This window comes from Eurytemora carolleeae, unplaced genomic scaffold (assembly GCF_000591075.1).
Source record: "Eurytemora carolleeae unplaced genomic scaffold, Eaff_2.0 scaffold391, whole genome shotgun sequence".
NCBI classification, from domain to species: Eukaryota; Metazoa; Arthropoda; class Copepoda; order Calanoida; family Temoridae; genus Eurytemora; species Eurytemora carolleeae.
In genome coordinates this window covers 166,377-186,967 of record NW_019396370.1, presented here as the reverse complement: position 1 = coordinate 186,967, position 20,591 = coordinate 166,377, and the positions used below count along the sequence as shown (strand labels likewise).

Here is a 20,591-nt window from a genome sequence, read left to right as displayed (position 1 = left end):
AGGGGGGTGGAAGGGGAAAAGAGAAGAATGGACAGGGGGATGGAGGGGGAAAAGAGAAGAATGATAGGGGGATGGAGGGGAAAAGAGAAGAATGACAGGGGAATGGAGGGGGAAGAGAGGAAAATGGATATAGGAGGTAAGGGTACAGAATAAAAAGAGAAAGAAAGAACAAAAAAACTAAAAACATTTTATTTAAGAAAATATGGACAAAATACAATTATACTACTACTATACAATACAATAACTTTAGAGATAACATTTTTACAATTTATAAAAAGCCTAAGTAAATATCATATAAAAATGAAAGGGGGTATAGGATGAAACCTGAGAATCCTAGGATTTGAACGATACATATATGACGTCATCTATCAATTATGTTCACTGTGTCAAAATTAAACGAAAATTCAAATATTTACAATTTTGTATAAAAGCAGTATTATTAAACAGATCATATTCAGCAAATATGCAAACAATATAAAAACGACTATATCCCACAGGAGCCTGAGAATCTCAGGTTTGCTCCTACTATAATTTTTTAATTATTATTTTGCATTTTAATAGATATAATTGATAATATTATTACATGTAGTCCGTATTACGTCACCAGAAGTTCAGCCAATGGCAGTGCAGTATCGTTGTCACGTAATACAGACGGAAATCACGTGAGCAGTATACTTCACTGCTATTGGCTGAAGTTCTGGTGTCTCTTAGGCTCCCGTGGGATATAATCGTTTTCAGATTGGTTGCGTATTTGCTGAATATGATCTGTTTAAACCTACTACTTCGATACAAAATTGTATTTAATGAATTTTCGAATAATTTGACACAGTTTTAGATCAACTTCTGGTGACTGGAACATCAGATACATGTCTTATAGGTATCGTTCAACTCCTGAGATTCCTATACCCCCTTTTATTCTTCCTTTACAGTCCCTTTAAGTGACCCTACAATCAAAGATTGCAATCCCAGACAAAGCTTTCAAGGATAACGTTGTTAATCGAACATCGCCACATTTGCATGCAGGGTCACTTTTCATTTGAACAAAAGTTTACAAACTCTTTAAACTTAAATATTTATTTTTTATATAATTTAGGAGTGTTCATTTTTAGTGTCACTTTTGGTACACACATCCAAGGCGGATAAAAAGTTTCAAAGATAATTTGATTGAAATTTCAACATTTTCCGTTTTTCTCAAAACTATAAATATGCCCAACTCTAGTTTAGATATCGACATGCATATCCCTTATAATAGAGTTAAAAATGTGTTGAATACATACTAAAAAAAAATTTAAATCCTACCCTGACTCGAAAGTTGTGCGTCAAAGTGTTTTTGAATTTTATCGATCGGCGCATCCTGAAAAAAATGTTTATCATTTTTATTATTTTATTATTTTTAAACATTTACATATATACATCAATTTATCTATGTATCATGAAGATTTAAGAATGTTGAATACTAATACTATAATAATTTTTGAATAAAATGTGAAGTTTAAAAACTGAAAAGTATATATATATAAAACCATGCTTATTGATTGATGAGGATCGAGAGGTCTGAAACAATTTGTATAAATAAATATAAAAGCTGAGAAGCTGCTCTGATTATTGCTATATAGTTATATATATATCATAGATAAATAAATAAACATAGATAGCTTATGTACGCAAAATCACCAAGAATTGTACAGTCCGCGAACTCATACTTCTAGGGGTCAAAGTGTACTTCAATGATAAGCGGGGTGGTTTGGTGTTTAATGGATTTCATAATAGAGTGTGTGTAAGATAACTCCGGGAATGGAACTATTTGAACAACAATATTTCACTGAGCATTATATCATATTGACGAGAACTGAAGAAGGACATGAGAAGGACTAAACTAAACTAAATTTCTCTCTACAGAACTCATGTATGCCACAAGTACTCAATGACATAAGAACAGCCAATGTTCAGAACCGACCTAGGTAATCTATATAATAGGAATATCTTTAAAACATCTCTGTACATTTATATCTTTCAAGATGAAAAATGTCGTCTTATGCGCAATCTATCTTTATCTATGATATATATATAAAGAACCATTTTGTATATGTATTGATATCAGTTGAAGAACTTATTTTAACATTAGATATTTAGATGTTTTATTTATATATTAAAGGGAGTGACCGGCTATGTAAGGTAGTTGAACTGAGTATGCAGTGTTGTGGAAAACTTCTTTCGGATTCATTGGAGACATATAAAACTTTTTAAAGATCTGTAAATCCTGAGTTTGAGTGCAAATTCGATGTTCAAAACTACTACTTTGGGGGTGGATACGTTTTCAGAATTAGTTTTTTAAAATTATTTTTTACACATTAACAGATAATTTCAAATTCAATATTTTTTATTCTCAAAAATATTAATATTAAAAAACTCAAGGACTCGTGATAAAATACGAACCAAAATTAATAAAAACAAATTCAACAATTGTTTAATAAGGAATTAAATTATTTTCAGAAATACAAAGAACAAATTTGATAAATAACTTTTCCAAAATTTGGGATTATTTAATATTTGAATATTTTAGAAAGATGTCAAAGAAAACAAAAGATCTTATCAATTTTATCTTATGCAAACAACTTACCTTCCCAAGTTCGTAAGTATTATTATGACATGAGGAAGAAAAGTGTTTTATAAATATATAAGTATATATGTATACGGCTTTTATTATGATATGAAGAAGAAAAGTGTTTTATATAAATATTTTTGTATAGGTCTGTATGTATACTAGGCTTTTAGGGCACTCGCCCATCTTTTATTTCAACTGTACACATATTCTCTTTGTATTCCTCTGGGTCTCTTGATTCCTCTGGTTCTCTAAATTTCCCTGGTTCTCTTGATTTCCCTGGTTCTCATGATTCTCCAGGTTCTCTTTATTTCCCTGGTTTTCTTGATTCCTCTGGTTATCTTAATTTCCCTGGTTCTCTTAATTTCTCTGGTTCTCTTGATTCCCCTGGTTCTCTTCATTCCTCTGGTTCTCTTGTTACTTGTTACTTGTTACTTGTAAAGTAATCTGCAGAGGGCCTCTTGGTCCATAGCGCAGATGTCAGTTTAGTCCTCACGGAACAGTGTATTCATCGAATCAGAGCTCCAAAAATAGTCTCGCCCACACTGATCCTGATGGCATAAATAGGGTTACAGATTAATGTTTTCCAGTCTTGTCTTGAATATTTTTACTGTTCTGGAACCTTTTATATCTGTAGGTAGACTGTTCCAGAGATTTACTACTCTATTAGAGAAGAAATTTTTTCTAATATCTGTTTTGGATCTAGTGGCAACAAGGTTCATACTGTAGGCAGAGTTTCTGGTGTTGATTCCCCTGTTTCTCTTGATTCCCCTGGTTCTTTTGATACCCCTGGTTCTCTTGATTTCCCTGGTTCTCTTGATTCCCCTGGTTCTCTTGATTCCCCGACGGTTCTCTTGATTCCCCTGGTTCTCTTGATTCCCCTGGTTCTCTTGATTCACTTGGTTCTCTTGATTCCCCTGGTTCTCTTGATTCCCCTGGTTCTCTTGATTTCCCTGGTTCTCTTGATTCCCCGACGGTTCTCTTGATTTCCCTGGTTTTCTTGATTCCCCTGGTTCTCTTGATTCCCCTGGTTCTCTTGATTCCTCTGGTTCTCTTGATTTCCCTGGTTCTCTTGATTCCCTGACGGTTCTCTTGATTCCCCTGGTTCTCTTGATTTCCCTGGTTCTCTTGATTACCCTGGTTCTCTTGATTCCCCGACGGTTCTCTTGATTCAATTGGTTCTCTTAATTTCCCCTGGTTCTATTGATCACCCTGGTTCTCTTGATTCCCCCACTGTTCTTTTGATTTCCCTGGTTCTCTTGATTCCCCTGGTTCTCTTGATTTCCCTGGTTCTCTTGATTCCCCTGGTTCTCTTGGTTTCCCTGGTTCTCTTGATTCCCCGACGGTTCTCTTGATTCCCCTGGTTCTCTTGATCACCCTGGTTCTCTTGATTCCCCCATGGTTCTCTAAATTCCCCTGATTTTCACAAAATTCACTGACCGCTTACAGCCTGAAAAAGAGCAGTTTTAACAATTTACAAATTAATTTTTACATTTTTTGTTAAAAAATGTAAAAAAATATCGAGAAATATTCAAATCTCCCTGAGAGCTGATCGGGGGAGGGGGTGATTATCAAAGAAGAAAGATCTTAAGAAAAAGTAGAAGTAGATGGAAACTCTGAGAGGGAGCAAATGAAGGGATAAATCTTAAACTCAGTTTGTTTGCAAAAAAGCCAGGAATGAGCAACGAAAAGTAATATACAGAAATATCATACTATGCTGTTTTGTCAGCAATGGGAGAAGCTGAAAATCCTATCCGTCGATATAAAATTGAAGTTAAAAAATAAAAATTCTTAAAATTAAAAAAAGAACCTGGTTCATTTCGAACCCAGGTTCTATCTTGAGAGCTTGACAGGAAACTCTGTTCTTGAATACATAGGTTCTCAAGAACCTGGAGATCGTCTGCTGCGCTAGAACCCTGCGTTAACAATAATATAAAAACATATACAAATATTTACCTCCAGTAGTATAATAACGGTGTGATGCACCCCTGTAAACAAATATGTAAATGAATATTAACAGAGAAATAAGATTTACTTTATCAAACTGTTTTAAACAACAAAATTAAGTCAAAAATAAATATAATTTCTTATGGCTATGCTCAAGTGAGTTCCCAAAGGAATTGGTTTTAATTTTGATTGATTGGTTTTAATGTTGATTGAATTCAAATCCTCAAGATGAAAATGTAAATGTATAAGAAATATATTCAATAACCTCAAAATCGGGTTCGTAAATTGGGACCAAAGTTTTGTTGAACCATATTATGATCCGACCCCAGGGAATAACAAATATTGGCATTTGAATTTAGAGAAAATAACTGAGTTTGTGCCACAAACTCAGATTTTCTAACCCCTATTTCTTTAGAACCAGGTGTCGTAGATCTTTGATATTTTAAACTATGAATTCTGTTAGATAAAATAGTCTAAGTTTGAAATATCAAAGGTTTAAGTCATCAGCTTACAAAGATATAAGGATTCGTACATTTGAGTTTGTGGAAAAACTCTTTTCCTTTAAACCCTTCACTGAGAATAGAAAACTCTACGAAACAATTTTTAAAAGCTAGATTATGAATTGAAATATTTACCTTAATAAACGTATAGAATATTCTGCTTCTAAAATTTAAAGAGTTTACAATAGCAACAAGGCCTGCCACTAAAGTTACGATCCAAATAGCAAAGTTGTATCCTGAAATATAGAAATAGCAAAGTTGTATCCTGAAATATAGAAATAGCAAAGTTGTATCCTGAAATATAGAAATAGCAAAGTTGTATGCTGAAATATAGAAATAGCAAAGTTGTATTCTAAAATATAGAAATAGCAAAGTTGTATCTTGAAATATAGAAATAGCAAAGTTGTATCCTGAAATATAGAAATAGCAAAGTTGTATTCTAAAATATAGAAATAGCAAAGTTTTATCCTAAAATATAGAAATAGTAAAAGTATATCCTGAAATATACAAGTAACAAAGTTGTATCCTGAAATATAGAAATAGCAAAGTTGTATCCTGAAATATAGAAATAGCAAAATTGTATCCTGAAAAATACAAATAGCAAAGTTGTATCCTAAAATATAGAAATAGCAAAGTTGTATCCTGAAATATAGAAAAGCAAAGTTGTATCCTGAAATATAGAAATAGCAAAGTTGTATCCTGAAATAAAGAAATAGCAAAGTTATATCCTGAATATAGAAATAGCAAAGTTTATCCTGAAATATAGAAAAAGCAAAGTTGTATCCTGAAATGTAGAAATAGCAAATTTGTTTCCTGAAATAAAGAAATAGCAAAGTTGTATCCTGAAATATAGAAATAGTAAAGGTATATCCTGAAATATACAAGTAACAAAGTTGTGTCCTGAAATAAAGAAATAGCAAAGTTGTATCCTGATATATAGAAATAGCAAAGTTTTATCCTGAAATATACAAATAGTGAAGTGTATTCTGAAATATAGAAATAGCAAAATTGTATCCTGAAATAAAGAAATAGCAAAGTTGTATCCTGAAATATAGAAATAGTAAAGGTATATCCTGAAATATACATGTAACAAAGTTGTATCCTGAAATATAGAAATAGTAAAGGTATATCCTAAAATATACAAGTAACAAAGTTGTATCCTGAAATAAAGAAATAGCAAAGTTGTATCCTGAAATATAGAAATAGTAAAGGTAATATCCTGAAATATACAAGAAACGAAGTTGTATCCTGAAATATAGAAATAGCAAAGTGTATTCTTAATATGTAAATAGCACAATTGTATCCTGAAATATACATGTAACAAAGTTGTATCCTGAAATATACAAGAAGCAAAGTTGTATCCTGAAATATACAAGTAACAAAGTTGTATCCTGAAACATACAAGTATCGAAGTTGTATCCTGAAATATACAAGTAGCAAAGTTGTATTCTGAAATATCCAAATATCAAAGTTGTATTCTGAAATATCCAAAGATCAAAGTTGTATTCTGAAATATCCAAATATCAAAGTTGTATTCTGAAATATCCAAAGATCAAAGTTGTATTCTGAAATATCCAAGTAGCAAAGTTGTATTCTGAAATTTTCAAATAGCAAAGTTGTATTCTGAAATATCAAAATAGCAAAATCCAAATTTCTGGATATAGATTTTATAAAAAGATTTTAATTTGTGTACGTTATGTGTTGAAACATAATTCTGCTCTTTATTGGGTGAATACTACAAATCCAATTCAAACCCTATTCCTTCCGAGATCAACTTACATCTTTTTACTAAAACTAGACTGGCGGGGGGGGTCAAAGTGAGGGGCATGAATTAGTCATAAAAGTAAAAAAATTTGATTCGCTCTCAGTCAGAATAGGGTTTAAAAAAAAGGAAAATTATGCCTTCTCGGGAATTGACTGCGATACTTTTGGAAAGAATTTCTTTCTGAACTTGGTTCTTACTTTCTTTACATCTTCAGCCCTCAATTTTTCAAAATCAGAATTTTTTTTAACAGGGAAGATTATATTTTTTTCAGGGGTTTGATCAGACCCTTCTCTAGGTTTCATCCCAAACAAATTGTCAAATTCAGATGTTAAATCCAACTGATCCTATTCTCGCTGATTTATTATTTTCATATCTTCACTTTGTTACACTTGATAAAGATCTTACTGAAAAGTACAGTACAGTACCTGCAGAGAGAAGATTTTGTTTTCTGCGTTTACGGAGTTCGTTTTGTGAGATACAAAGCATTATTTTCCTAAATTAAAAAAATTAAGTTTCAATAATTTTTGAAAATTTATCGCTACCCTTCTTAAAGGAACGCTGTCCTGTGTACACATAATTCCAAATGAAAATCTATTTGCAGTAGTTTTTACGATCAATAAGATTAATGCTTTGTAATCAAAAATTCTTTATATTTTCTGAAGAAAAATTTATAAAATTAAGTAATTGAGTTTATGCCACAAACTCTAATTTTCTAATCTTTAAATCTTTTCAACTCAATTTCGTAGACCGGATATTTCAAACTTTAACTGATTTTAAATCTAGTAATTTAAGTTTGAAATTCCTAAGATTTCCATTCTCAGCTCAGGTTGCAAAGATATAGGAATTAGACGAACTGAGTTTGTGGGAAAGACTCAATTCCTCAATATTGATTTCAGGTTTTCTTGTTACTGTCCAGATTTGATATTTGGACTCCTAAAACTGCGCAAAAGATTTTTAATAATATTTGTCAAGAGAAAAAAATGAATACTGTAAAATCTTGAAGGACTTCTGACTATTGTTGTTTGTTTGCTCGAAATATGATTAATCTCTAACTAAAGAAAATATTTAAAATTTTCCAGATACTGCTGGTTCAAATACTAACTGCGTAAAAAAAATAAAATAAAACTGTTGCTGTTATATAAAAATACAATCAGTTCTACAGGTGGTTCTCCAGACACAATTACTTTGGTTTCAAAATCAACCAAACGAAAAAGTTAAATCTCGCATCGTAGGTTTTGAAAAAAAAAACGGTCCTTTCCCCCTGTGTGGTGAAGGAATTTTACAAAGCCACGCACCTCTGACCCTTTAGTAAAAGTAAATTCAACCTAAAGTCTGACCGCGTCAACCTTGTTGCACCGGCTAGTCCTTTAAGTGTCTGCTTTATTTACCCAATGTCCGGGCGACACAGTACAAACTGGGACCGGAAAGGTTGACCCGGCTCGGAAATTCAAATGTACTAGGGCTGCCCGTGAAGCCCTACTACCATCGACATAGTGAAATACTGTAGTTTGCCAGAACCCACATAATATCCTCAATTATTTGTTCAGAGCTGAGGCCAAAATTAAAGAATTTAAACTGCGTCGCTGAATCGCCAAAAACCGGTTCCAATCGAGCGCCGACTCAAATCTCGAAACACTATATACACATTCTCATGTGGAACCAACTGCATGTTTGAGCCTCGTCTCAAATTTGAGACGCATATCAAATTATTTAAATTCGGCCTTAGGATTAAAAAAAATATTCTCAAAATTGGCAAATTTAATATAAAATCAACATTATAGAGGAGCTACGATATTTTCTATTCAAATCAGAAATTTCTGTGTTAGGTACTTTCCCAATGACCTTTTCCCAATGGCAACTTTCCAAGTGACAATTTTCAAAGATGGTAACTTTTAAAATGTACAATTTCCCAAGCCGAACCCTCCAACTGTACATTCAAAGTTAGGTTAGTCCTTTTGAGGCGCCCCATGCTGAGCGCTGCGGCTAGAACAGACTTGGGAAGTTGCGGCTTGGAAAATGGCACATTTGGGAAGTTGCCACTTGAAAATTCTACATTTAGAACGTTGCCAATTGAGAAAATACCTTTGTCCAGTAAGTAGCAGTAAGGGAATTGATTCTTTGGCACAAAATTAAATGTTCTAATGCCTATATCTTTTCAACCTGACGGTGTAAACCTTGGCTATTTCAATGGTTGAAATTAGTAATAAAAGTCAATAATTGTACCAGGTGCACCAGGTGTACCTTGTGCACCAGGTGCACCAGGTGTACCCGGTGTACCTGTCTTTCCTGAACCTGATGACCATGATGACAATGTAGAAGAGTGGGACACTAATGAAGGTGAGGACGACAAGGAGAGTGTTGGTGATGAGGGCGGGGCTGGTGAGGGGAATGTTGTACAGAATTACGTTTAAATCTGCGCCTAGATTCTCTTCCTAAACAAAAAACTATTTTCAGGAAGAAACTTTTGAAAGACTTTTCATTTAAAGAAGAACATGCCTAATGCACAAGGATACCTTTATATCCTTTGATGAAAATATCCTCTCAAACAGGAAAATTCATAAACGCCGATATCTTTCCCTCAGTTACTCAATAAAAGAATCAAAGAGTGCCGTCCGAAATCAGACATGCCATATTTTTTTTAATTGGAAAATCCCTTGAATTTACGTTTGTAGTCACTTCCACTCAAATAGTTTCTATCTATTCTAATAATTTGCAAAATTAAAAGGAATTTCCAAAAAACTTGTTACTTGGCAAAATTTGTATTGATAAGCTTGGCAAAATATAGGATATGTTAAATCCATTTGGCCAGGCAACTTTAATCAAATATTTTTAAAATTTTGTTGAAAACTGAAGAAAAACAATACGTAACCAAATTAATTTAAACAAAGATATTTTGTACATAATCCGTAATCAGAAAAAAACCCAGTTTGTCTTACTTATAAAAATCACCTTATTTTGAAGGTAGAATCTGTCCTCCTTCCCAATACATTCAAAATACAGCACATTGTGTTGAACTAACACAAATCCTAATAAAAAACATTTCAATTTTAATGGAATATTATTACTGTTCTACTGTGCACCAGTCTGATGTACGCATTCTCGTCAGTGCTTTCTATGAAGAATAACGCCTGGGGTTGTAGTAAATGCCCTACCCAAGAAATACTTTTAGATCAGTACCAATCCAATAATACCTTGGTCAGTATCAATCCGGATACGACTCTATCTGTATTCTCAGGTATCTGTCTTATAAGATGCAACTCAATCTAGAACTCAAGGTTCATCACTAATACCATAGTCAATATCAATCAGGATACGACTCAGTCTGTATTACAAGGTATATGTCCTACAAGATACAACTCAATCCCTCTCATTAATACACGAGGAATAAGAACTATTCCAATCAATACTCAATCTCTCCTTAATTCCCAAGGCATAAGAAATATTCCGTCCAATACTAATTCCTCTCATTAATCCACAAGGCATAAGAACTATTCCGTTCAATACTCAATCCATCTCATTAATCCATGAGGCATAAGAACTATTCTGTTCAATACTTAATCCCTCTCATTAATCCACAAGGCATAAGAACTATTCCGTTCAATACTCAATCCCTCTTGCTAATCCACAAGGCATAAGAACTATTCCGTTCAATACTCAATTCCTCTCATTAATCCACAAGACATAAGAACTATTCCGTCCAATACTAATTCCTCTCCTTAATCCATGAGGCATAAGAACTATTCTGTTCAATACTCAATCCCTCTCATTAATCCACGAGGCATAAGAACTATTCCGTTCAATACTCAATCACTCTCTTTAATCCACAAGGCATAAGAACTATTCCGTCCAATACTAATTCCTCTCATTAATCCACAAGGCATAAGAACTATTCCGCTCAATACTCAATCCCTCTCATTAATCCACAAGGCATAAGAACTATTCCGTTCACTACTCAATCCCTCTCATTAATCCACGAGGCATAAGAACTATTCCGTTCAATACTCAATCACTCTCATTAATCCACAAGGCATAAGAACTATTCCGTTCAATACTCAACCCCTCTCATTAATCCACAAGGCATAAGAACTATTCCGTTTAATACTTAATCCCTCTCGTAAATCCACAAGGCATAAGAATTATTCTGTTCAATAATACTTTAGTCAATATCAAACAGGATACAACTATATCAGTATTCTTTGGTATCTGTTTCACAAGATACACTCAAACCCCCTCTTTGATAAACAAGGCATCTAATTACTGTGACACAGTAATCAGAAAGATTATTATTCCAACTGACGTTTATTTTGTACATTTTAAGTTAATTTACATAATTAAGTTTTAAGTAAGTTTTGCATCGTTATATACAAGCGTAATTAGGCTAATCACAAAACAGGTTTGACGTAGTTATTTACAGACGTAGCTAGGCTACAATGAACAACGTAACATATCTAGTTGTGTTCAGGTTAACAAATATAGGGTTTTACTACATTATTTGCAACAGGGTTTCCATTGGGAATTCCGTTGTGCAGAATCGATCGCACATAACTGTTCATGAACTGCTCAGAATTGTGCAGACTTGTGTGGAATTGTGCACAATTGCTAGGAATTAAGCGGAATTACACTGAATTGCATTGAGTTTACACGGCTCGGAATTAAGCGCAACTAAAATTCGCGTGCCTTGGAAACCCTAGCAGAGCCAGACCCTCTCAGACCTGAATTGAGAAGGTCTGGTGCTATACTTTCCATACCAATGCTAAAAATTCATAATCTGACTGGTTCTACGTTGAATCAAAATTAAATATTTTGCTACACAGAAAACCAGAAAACTATGGTACAAAAAGACAACATTACAGTATATTTGATGTCGTTACAATAAAAAAAATTTAATTAGTAATTTATTGAATCACTTATTCAGCTTTTAGTTAAATGGGTCAGTTTGAGTCTAAAATGTCGCCTTTCTATGCCAGAGTTTTCTGTTTATAATGCTTCATATGAATATTTAAAAAAAATTCTAACACAAGCGTAAGGAAGTTGGACGAAATTGTGGACTATAGCGCGCAATTGTGCACATTTCCGTTGCGTTTACTGCACGCAATTATTACGGAATTGCGCGCAATTAAATTCACTTGCACGCAAGGGTACGCTATGTTTTAAATCTGTTTTATGAGAATAACTTAAACCTGTTTCAAATCTGTTTTATAAGAATAAATTAAACCTGTTTTAAATCTGGTTTATTAGAATAAGTTGAACCTGTTTTAAATCTGTTTTACAAGAATAAGTTAAACCTGTTTTAAATCTGTTTTACAAGAATAAGTTAAACCTGTTTTAAATCTGTTTTACAAGAATAAGATAATCTTTTTTAAATCTGGTTTATTAGAATAAGTTGAACCTGTTCCGGTGTAATAAACTACCATTCCTGTCATCATCACCCAGATACAGATTCCAAGAACTTTCACATTCTTAAATCAGAAGACACGTTTTTTTACAATTCTTAAATAACATGGACAAAACATTTAACAAATATCAATTCTAAAAAAAATATTTGCATGCATAAAAATATCTGTTGAAAAAAATAAACTTATAATCATTGAAAATAAGCTATTTAGATTCATTTAAAAATTCACAGGTGCGTGCAAATTCTTTCAGCTAGGTGCTATTTATTTTGAACTATTGACTTTTTGAACTATTGGTCGTTTGAACTATTGCACGTGGTACCACGTGTAGTAGTTCAAACGTTCAATATTCAAACGATAATATTCTATGTACATTTGAACTATTTTTTGCTCATTTGAACACTATAAAAAACCAGTTCAATTGAAGCGAAAAAAAGTTTAAATGAGCCAATAATAGTTCAAATGAGCAAAAAAAGAAGCAAAAAAATTTTCAAATCAAGCAAAAATATTTCAAATAATAGGCCTTGTATAAAATTGATAGGAGGGAGGGGAAGAGGGTCCAAAAACAGTGTACTGAGATGGACCCAATTATAGTTCAAATGAGTCAAAAAAAATATTTCAATGAGCAAAAACATAGTTCAAATGAGTCAAAAAATTAATTCAAATCAAGAAAAAATAGTTTAAATTATCTCTAAAAAACAGCTGCTCTAAATGAAACTTGATCTTAATTGTTTTGCTAATCTGAACTATTATTTTCTCATTTAAACTATTAAATGCTTCATTCAAAATATTTTTTTGGTCGTTTTAACTATTTTTATGTCCATATGTGAAATATTTCTTGATCATGTAAACTATTTTGTGTTGATTTAATAATTTTAAATTATTTTTTTTTAATTATAATTTTTTCATGAAATATAAAAATTTTTAACAGCACATTTAATAGTTCAAATGAGTAAATAATGTGTTGTTTAAACTACAGGAAATGACGTCATCATTCTGTTCATAAACCCTGAAAAAAAGATTCTAATTTCAAGATGTTTTGGTTGGTTCGATTGTCTAGCAAATCTAAAAATTTAACTACTTTAAACATAAACTTCTTTATCTTGAAGAACTCGATAATATCTCCGTCAATTTTAAAGTTACAATAAAAATATTTCACTCCCCAGTGTCAGAGAGACTTGAATCACATGCATTTTGAGACACTATGTATTTTACCTGAACCACAGTGAACCGAAGAGCAAAGACGACCATACAGAATCGGTATATGGCCACCATTAACGGAATCACCCTGTATAGTTGATCCTTTAATTTTTTTCTTTTCACTGTTAACACTTCTTTTTTATGTAATTCATTATAAACCAATTAAATAAAAGGTTGCCCTACCCAGCCAGCCTTTCAAAAGAATTTACAAAAAATGAATAGGATGACAAATAATCAAAGAATGAAGGAAGAGGAAGGATGAATAAAAGGATGAATGAAAAGGATGATTGAACGAATACATAAGTTAATTCATTAGGATGAATAAATGAAAGGATGAATGAAATGAATAACATCATAAATGAAATAATAAAGAAATGAAGATATGAAGAAATGAAGAAATAAAACAATAAAAAATAAAAGAAATGAAGGAATAAAGAGATGAAGAAATGAAGAAATGAAGAAATGAAGAAATGAAGAAATGAAAAAATGAAGAAATGAAGAAATGAAGAAATAAAAAAAATGAAAAAATAAAAGAAATGAAGGAATGAAGAAATGAAGAAATAAAAAAATTAAGAAATGAAGAAATAAAAATAGAAGAAATGAAGAAATGAAGAAATATGAAATAAATGAATGAAGAAATAAAGAAATGAATGAATGAAGATATGAAGAAATGAAGAAATGAAGAAATGAAAGGATGAAATAAATGAATGCATTTTTTTAAACCGGTAATATTGTGAATGGCTTGAAATAAATGAATAAATGAATTATTGAAGAAATTAAGAAATGAAAGGATGAAGAAAGGAAAAAAAGAATGAATGATCGAGGCATGATTAACCCACCTATCCATGTTCCCAACAATTTCTACGAGGATAACTTGAGCATAGCAGAACACAGGCTCGGAGACAATATGCTTGATGTTTGTCAGGATAATATAGCAGTGGGATACACTACAATACAATATGATACAGTGGGATACACTACAATACAATAGGATACAGTGGGATACACTACAATAATATATGATACAGTGGGATACACTACAATACAATATGATACAGTAGGATACACTTGAATCATATATGATACAGTGGGATACACTAGAATACAATATGATATAGTGGGATATACTACAATACAATAGGATACAGTGGGATACACTACAATAATATATGATACAGTGGGATACACTACAATACAATATGATAGAGTAGGATACACTACAATAATATATGATACAGTGGGATACACTAGAATACAATATGATATAGTGGGATACACTACAATATAATATGTTACAGAGGGATACACTACAATACAATAGGATACAGTGGGATACACTACAATAATATATGATACAGTGGGATACACTACAATACAATATGATAGAGTAAGATACACTAAAATAATATATGATACAGTGGGATACACTAGAATACAATATGATATAGTGGGATACACTACAATATAATATGATACAGTGGGATACACAACAATACAATAGGATACTGTGGGATACACTACAATACAATATTATACAGTGGGATACACTAGAATACAATAGGATACAGTGGGATACACTACAATACAGTAGGTGAATTAGAATACACAAGAATACGGTAAGATAAACTAGAATACATGACGTGCAGTAGAATACAGTAGGATACAGTAGGATACAGTAGAATACAGTGGTAAACAATAAAATAGAGAAAGATACAGTAGGATAAAGAATTGAGAAAATTTGTAGTTACTATCAAATTTTGATTTTAATTGAAAAAGATTAGAAATTCACAAATTTCGCTTTATGTCCTATAAGTCACAAAAAGCTTCCTTCCCACTTCTTCAGAAATTGGCCTAGTTGTGCCTCTGATTCTCCCCTTTGTAAAGTACTAATGAACATTCACTTTAAAACATGATGTTTCCTATTTACTTGTTGAAGCATTCTAGAATGAGAAGACTATCTAGGATTGTTTTCCTGTTCCTCCAGGTAGAAACTATCATAGGTAGGTTGGTTGTCAGTATCAAGAATATCACGAGCACTGCAGCTCCAATATCCTCGGAGCTCAAGTCAAATGTCTTCCTTAAAAAAAGATCTTGAGTATTTTTTTAGTTACAGATACTGATTAACTCTTCAAACCGTACCCGCACTGCCCAAAAGTTTAGGGCTGGAAAACATCTCGGTAACGAACGGCAAAACCGTTAATTAAGAAATCGGTAACGGTTAGTAAAGAAAATAACGATCTATTTTTAACTAATTTGGAATTCTTTATTATCATATTTTTTACAAATTACAATTTTTAAGCAACTAATAATTGATACATGTCTATAATGCAGATAATCATTTTTCACTGTTTTCACCTTTTTCACTTTTATTTAACTGTGTTGAATTATATNGCTTTTTACACAGGCAATACACAATTTTGAATGCGATAAAATAGTGTTATTTTAGAAATAGAAAGTTAAAAAACAAAAAAAATTTAAAAATAATGACATTTACAATTAACGATTGGATACTACAGTTTAATTTTAAATTCGAAATTTATTTTGATTCACAACATGCTGAAAAAAATATCAATTAGTGTCTATAGAAAGGGACCGTCCCTTTGCGCTCGAATTCTGAACGAAAAATCGACTTTTTCTCCGGCCACAGTTGTCTTTGAAAAGTAAGACTATTACTAATCAACAGCGAATAGGCTGTTTAGTTTACCCTGAAATTACCCAAATAAGTGAACGGTCCCTTTAAAAGTTCTTGTAAAACCGAAACTTTCAGTGCATGGTCCAATGGGACATCAAAATATTTCATTTGTTTCTTAACTAACATTTTACTAATATCAGAAAGATTTACAGAACATAAATTTTCCATGAGGGCTCCAGTTCCTGAGTAAGTCAGGTAAAAGACCGGATTGATGTACAATGTACTGCCAGGATGCTTCATGACTCTGTTTAATGGTTCAGCCTCTATTTGATTATTACCCTCTTGTTGATGTTTGGTCTAACTAAGCATTCCAGCATTTCAGGATTCAGCATTCTCAGCGTATATGGTTGAATAACAAGGAAACCTCGGGAAAAAGGTCTTATACAGACCATGGTCTAGGATGAACTCGAAAATAATGATTTATAAAAAAGAACGAACATATATGTTTCATAAGAAAAGTTTTTTTTGATATTTCTCTACATGTTTTAATGTTTTTGAATGTTGTCTTCAAATTTGTTGAGCTTATGCGTGAAATAATCGTTAACGACGGGCAAAATTTACGATTTCTGAAATTATTGCCATAAAACAATTGAGATTTTTAACGAATGGAAACATTGAGAAAGCGCTGAAAACACCGTTAACAAATTGAACGTTCAGTTCTAATAAGAACGAGCGGCTACGAGAAAATTTGGTTTTTAATTTTAATTAACCATTAATGAACGATTTTAAAAAAGTGTAAACGTGCAAAGCCCTAACCGAAGGACTAAAAAGTCATGCATTTCTATCTTAGACTGTTGTTGAAACAAAGACTGCCGCGTCATTGAACCAAATATTATCTAAATGTGCAACGCAATTCATTTCCCAGTATTGAGATTTTAAGATATAATTTAGTATTTAATTTCAGGAAATTATAAATCATTGTTTAAAGTTTCTAAGATTTTCTTGATAACATGATTTAACTCTTCACCACCTACTCACCAATTGCCATAATCTTATTGAAATATATTCATTTATTTTAAAGATTTCGGGAAAACATTGTAAATATGCAGTAAATTTACATATATTTATTGTACTTCAAAAATCAAAATTTATACTGGCAAAAATTAAATGATTGAAGTTGATGTAAATTCCGAAAAATAAAAATAAAAACATATTTGTGAACTTATATCTAAACAGGATACTGGTTGGTTGGTATTAGTTTTTACAATTAATAAAAATTTGTGAAAACATGATAGAAAAAAAAATATTTGATTTTGAGGCTGAAATGTGAAAATACGTACAGAACAATAATATTAACTGTGTCCAGTGTCCAGTCATCTCCAAGATACAATGTTCTGTTCGTGCTCATCTTTAGATACTTCTAAAAATAAATCTGTAACTAGATATTTCTAGAATATACTTTATCTTTATATTTCTAGAATATAAATGTGCATCTAGATATTTCTAGAATATATCTGTATTTAGATATTTCTAGAATATATTGTATTTAGATATTTCTAGAATATACTGTAACTAGATATTTCTAGAATATACTTTATCTTTAGATATTTCTAAAATATAAATGTGTATCTAGATATTTCTAGAATATATATCTGTATCTAAATGTTTCTAGAATATACTTTATCTTTAGATATTTCTAAAATATAAATGTGTATCTAGATATTTCTAGAATATATATCTGTATCTAAATGTTTCTAGAATATACTATATCTTTAGATATTTCTAAAATATAAATGTGTATCTAGATATTTCTAGAATATATATCTGTATCTAGATATTTCTAGAATATACTTTATCTTTAGATATATCTAGAATATGAATGTGTGTCTAGATATTTCTAGAATTTATATCTGTATCTAAATGTTTCTAGAATATACTGTATCTTGATATTTCTAGAATAAACTGTATCTAGATATTTTTGGAATATACTGTATCTAGATATTTCTAGAACATATATCTGTATCTAGATATTTCTACAATATACTGTATCTAGATATTTCTAGAATAAACTGTATCTTTATATTTCTATATGCTGGATATTTCTAGAAATTATATCTGTATATGCATATTTATAGAAATTTTATCTAGATATTTGATATCAATTGACTTAAACTGTATCTAAACCGCGATCACGCAGATTTAGAATTTTAATCTTGCACATTTTCAAAATTTTATTAATTTGACCTGACTTATACTAGCAGAGATACACTTTATTACATTTTCTTTAAAAACGCATCCGCACTCAGAAGTATTAAAGAGAAGAATTTCAAATGACCCTTCATGCAAAGATGGCTACCCTTGATCTGATTAATCCTCATCTATGCATGGAAGGTAACTTGAAATGTATTCATGGAGGGTAACTTGAAATGTATTCATGGAGGATAACTTGAAATGTATTCATGGAGGGTAACTTGAAATGCATTCATGGAGGGTAACTTGAAATTAGACGTATAGTCCTTTAACTATACGTGATGTCGGAGAATGTGTTTAAAATGAAAACGTATAAAGTGGAACTAGTTTAAAGATAAAGCTGATGGAAAAATGAATGTTAAGAAAACAATCGAGGAACATCTAAAGATAGATTGTAACATAAGAAACTATTATGTAAACAGAAAATATAAATAAAACTAAGAATATCTGTAAATATCAACACCAATGGATGGTGAAGTTAAATGTGGATTCTCTGCAAAAATTCAGGATGGATGCTTCTCTAAGATGAATGAATGCTGTTTGATGAATGATGAATATATGGCTTTGCATAATGAATGAATTTAGAATGATGAATGATTACTGAATGGTAAATGAATGAAAAATGATGAAGAATGATGAATGAATGATGAATGAGGATAAGTGAATGATGAATGAGGATAAGTAAATGATGAATGAGGATAAGTGAAAGATGAATGAAAGATGAATGAATGATGAATTTTTACTGTATGATGAATGAGCTACCTAACAAGCTGACATTATTGATCATTACAATTGTATATAAAAAGTGTAGAGAGTAAATGATCCAAGTTCTAGATGCTGGACCTTGCTGCCTGGACGCCTGAAGGGTTCTCACAAATAAAGAGAATAGAACTTCACTCTCTCTCTCTCATCTCTCTCATCTAAAGGAATGTACGTTAAGTAGGGTGCAGTGAATTGTCTTGGTATTTTGTGTTTTTAACTTCCAAAAATTCTGATAAAAGTGTCTTCCACAGCGCTCTTAACGTTGGTTTGATGAATTTATTTTATCTTCAGTATTCCTATTTTCCACATCTCCACTTAAACTGTTTCGGACCAATAATTGTAGCTTTTTTTTTGTAATGCAACGTTTAATTCATTTATTGTCTTAGGTTTTGGTGGGTTACCTTTAAGGATTTCAGATATTTCTAAAATATTTTCCTATTTTGATGCCCTTTAATGAAACTACATAACAAAGGAATTGAGTTTTTGCCACAAACTCAAATCTTTTGATCGCAATATCTTTTCAACCTGGGTGCACACCTTTCGATATTTCAAACTTAGATTATTGTATCTATAAGTATTAATAGTTTAAAATATCTAAGGTCTAAGAGATTGGGTTACAAAGGTATAGAGATTAGAATTAATTAGAGTTTGTGGCAAAAACTCAACTCCTTTACTAACTTAACCAAGCCAAAGTTGGAAACTGTAACCAAGTAGATTATGCCATAAAGGTTTAATTTTTTGTGGTACAGAGCGTAAATCGTATCCTTCGATCGGAAAATGTTATGCATATTTCTACCATGATGAGACACCAAGTATTTTTTTATATTTAACCAGAAAATATCATTTATAATGTTTTTTTTAATATCTGAAGAATTCAAAGCAAAAATATTTTAAAGCATTTAACGATGTAATTTTACAGAACTTTGGCCCTAAAATAGAGTTCATGGTGCATTTCATAAAATAAAAGAATTTATAAAAAAGGAATTGAGTCTTTGCCACAAACTCTGAATTTATAACCCCTAAATCTTTGGAACCCAATGTTGTAAATCTTTGATATTTCAAACTTATATTATTTGATCTAACAGAATTCATAGTTTGAAACATCTAAGGTCTACGACATTGGAATCCAAAGATATAAGGTTTAGACAAGCAGAGTTTGTGGCAAAGACTCAATTCATTTGAAACCTTTTGTTGAGTGCTTTTGTTTAGTTATATAAACAATATATTTTATTTAAAACTCACATTAGATTATGTGCAGCTAGCTTGAGAACCCAGCTTTGCCCACTGCCCATGGTGGTACTCATACCTACTCCCGCCGTTTACCCGAGCTTGATCGTAGATTACGATTTTTTCCCATAAAAGTAGTAAAAGTAAAACTCAAATCTGAATCTCAAAACCCAGCTAAGAACATTCTTCCTGTTCTCCCGAGTTCCCCAATCAAAATTTGAGACAAATCGGTCAAGGGGTTTATTAGTTATGATCAGACATACAGACAGAGATTACAACTTTATATGTGTTATATGGATGCTTTAGAAAACAT

The 20,591-nt window shown here is 31.6% G+C and overlaps 1 protein-coding gene across 1 annotated transcript; it reads right to left on the bottom strand.

Moving 5' to 3' along the window:
* Positions 1–9,024: 9,024 nt before the first annotated feature.
* On the bottom strand, positions 9,025–20,355 carry LOC111701875 (uncharacterized). Its single transcript, XM_023473356.1, has 7 exons — positions 20,294–20,355; positions 15,335–15,484; positions 14,247–14,354; positions 13,423–13,495; positions 12,204–12,273; positions 9,764–9,840; positions 9,025–9,246 (listed from the first exon to the last, which is right to left on the bottom strand). The coding sequence occupies exons 1-7, from the start codon at positions 20,353–20,355 to the stop codon at positions 9,025–9,027; spliced, it is 762 nt and encodes a 253-aa protein (XP_023329124.1).
* Between the last annotated feature and the right edge of the window lie 236 nt (positions 20,356–20,591).

Bases quoted from the DNA above. Each gene is read 5' to 3' on its own strand.
- LOC111701875 (XM_023473356.1), bottom strand. From the start codon at position 20,355: ATGAGTACCACCATGGGCAGTGGGCAAAGCTGGGTTCTCAAGCTAGCT. The intron at 15,485-20,293 runs GTGAGTTTTAAA...TCTTTTTTTAAG, and splicing joins CTAGCTGCACATAATCTAAT to GAAGACATTTGACTTGAGCT. The intron at 12,274-13,422 runs GTAAAATACATA...TTCTGATTTAAG, and splicing joins TTCGGTTCACTGTGGTTCAG to AATGTGAAAGTTCTTGGAAT.